General features: G+C 36.0%; 1 protein-coding gene across 3 annotated transcripts in view; it reads right to left on the reverse strand.

Annotated features, from left to right (window-relative positions):
* Positions 1-697: 697 nt before the first annotated feature.
* The window catches only part of ccdc171 (coiled-coil domain containing 171), a 46,095-nt gene continuing 45,412 nt past the window's right edge, over positions 698-1,380 (reverse strand). For all 3 annotated transcript variants that reach the window (XM_001336247.9, XM_073939474.1, XM_073939475.1), the window contains exon 25: positions 698-963. In XM_001336247.9, coding sequence (XP_001336283.5) covers positions 913-963 — 51 coding nt within the window. In that variant the 3' untranslated portion in view covers positions 698-912. The remainder of the gene's footprint in view (positions 964-1,380) is intronic.

The following is a 1,380-nucleotide window of genomic DNA, read 5'->3' on the forward strand; positions in this document are numbered from 1 at the left end:
ATCCGCCTCATTAGCCTTACAAGTCTGATGCTTTCGCTCTGTTTTTAGCTTTACTGCTTTTGTTACAGTAAATAAAGAAATATTCTTTAATCCTACATTTTTTATTTAAAAAAATGATTTTGAATAATTTCACCTTAAAAATGACCGAAAAGCCAATGTCTACTGTTTCAGTTAAAGCACTGCTAGTAGAAGTAAATATAAAAATGTATCCATAACAATTTAACGGTGCATTAATTGATCAAATTTGACAGTAAATAAATGTATAAACGTACAAAATATTCATATTTCAAATAAATGCAGTTTTTCTTCCACCAACAGAAACATTATATAACATAATGCATAATCCTTTATACCCTAATATACTCGATACTGGTTCAAAACACAGATATTAATCTATTTTTTTAATAAGAATGCATTAAAATGACCAAATTTGACAGTAAAGAGATATAAAATGTAAAAAAATAATTATATATCAAATAAACGCTGTACTTTTAAACTTTAGTCTCATGATTTTCACCAAAAAAAATAAAGCAGCACATCAGTTTTCAACATTATTAATAAATGTTGATTGATAATGAATGAATGAATGATGAGTGTGTTTTAATCATCAGATCATCATATGATAATAATGTCTGCTGGATCAGGAACAGTGAAGCTGCTGGAGATTCATTGGAGTATAAAATCACACACAAAACACTTTAAATTGTTAACATTTGTCACTATTTTACTGTATATTTGATCATATAAATTAATCAGAGACCAGATCAGGTCAAATAAAAACACTCCTCATCCCAAACATCTGAGCAAAAGTCTGTATTTATAAGAGCAACCCTGAGCGTCTCATCTTACCCTGCTCCTCTAGAATAACAGAGTCATTTACAGTAGATGTTGATCAGTGTTTCTGACCGTCTGTTATCCTCTCAGAGAATCTGACGGCCCACAATCCACTTCTGCTGACGGACTCTAGCACAAAAACACACAGAGGGAGACAAATGACCATCGACATCTGCATTTACACCATAATAAAGGGCTAACATGGGGACATCAGTGATCTAATGATCTGCTGTAATCTGAGGCCCCGTTCACACTCCGGTTTTGCTCCGGTTACGCCATCGGTCCACACTACGCCGGAGTTTCCGAGCGCCGAAAACTGAGCATTTCGAAAATGCAACAGAGGTCGTTTTCATTCTGAAGCGCTGCAGTTCCGTCTCAGTGTGGATGGGGGAAAACGGAGACATCTGAAAACGGAGGCGGGGCTGCAGACATTCGCCTCTCTGATTGGGGCTTTTCCTCAATATTAAGTGGCCTACACACAGTTCAGTCCTGCATCCTCTCCCTGTAAGTTCAGACTTTGCAAGTTAGATATGGAAAATACCTCCG

The sequence above is a fragment of the Danio rerio genome, chromosome 23, assembly GCF_049306965.1.
Source record: "Danio rerio strain Tuebingen ecotype United States chromosome 23, GRCz12tu, whole genome shotgun sequence".
Taxonomy (NCBI): Eukaryota; Metazoa; Chordata; class Actinopteri; order Cypriniformes; family Danionidae; genus Danio; species Danio rerio.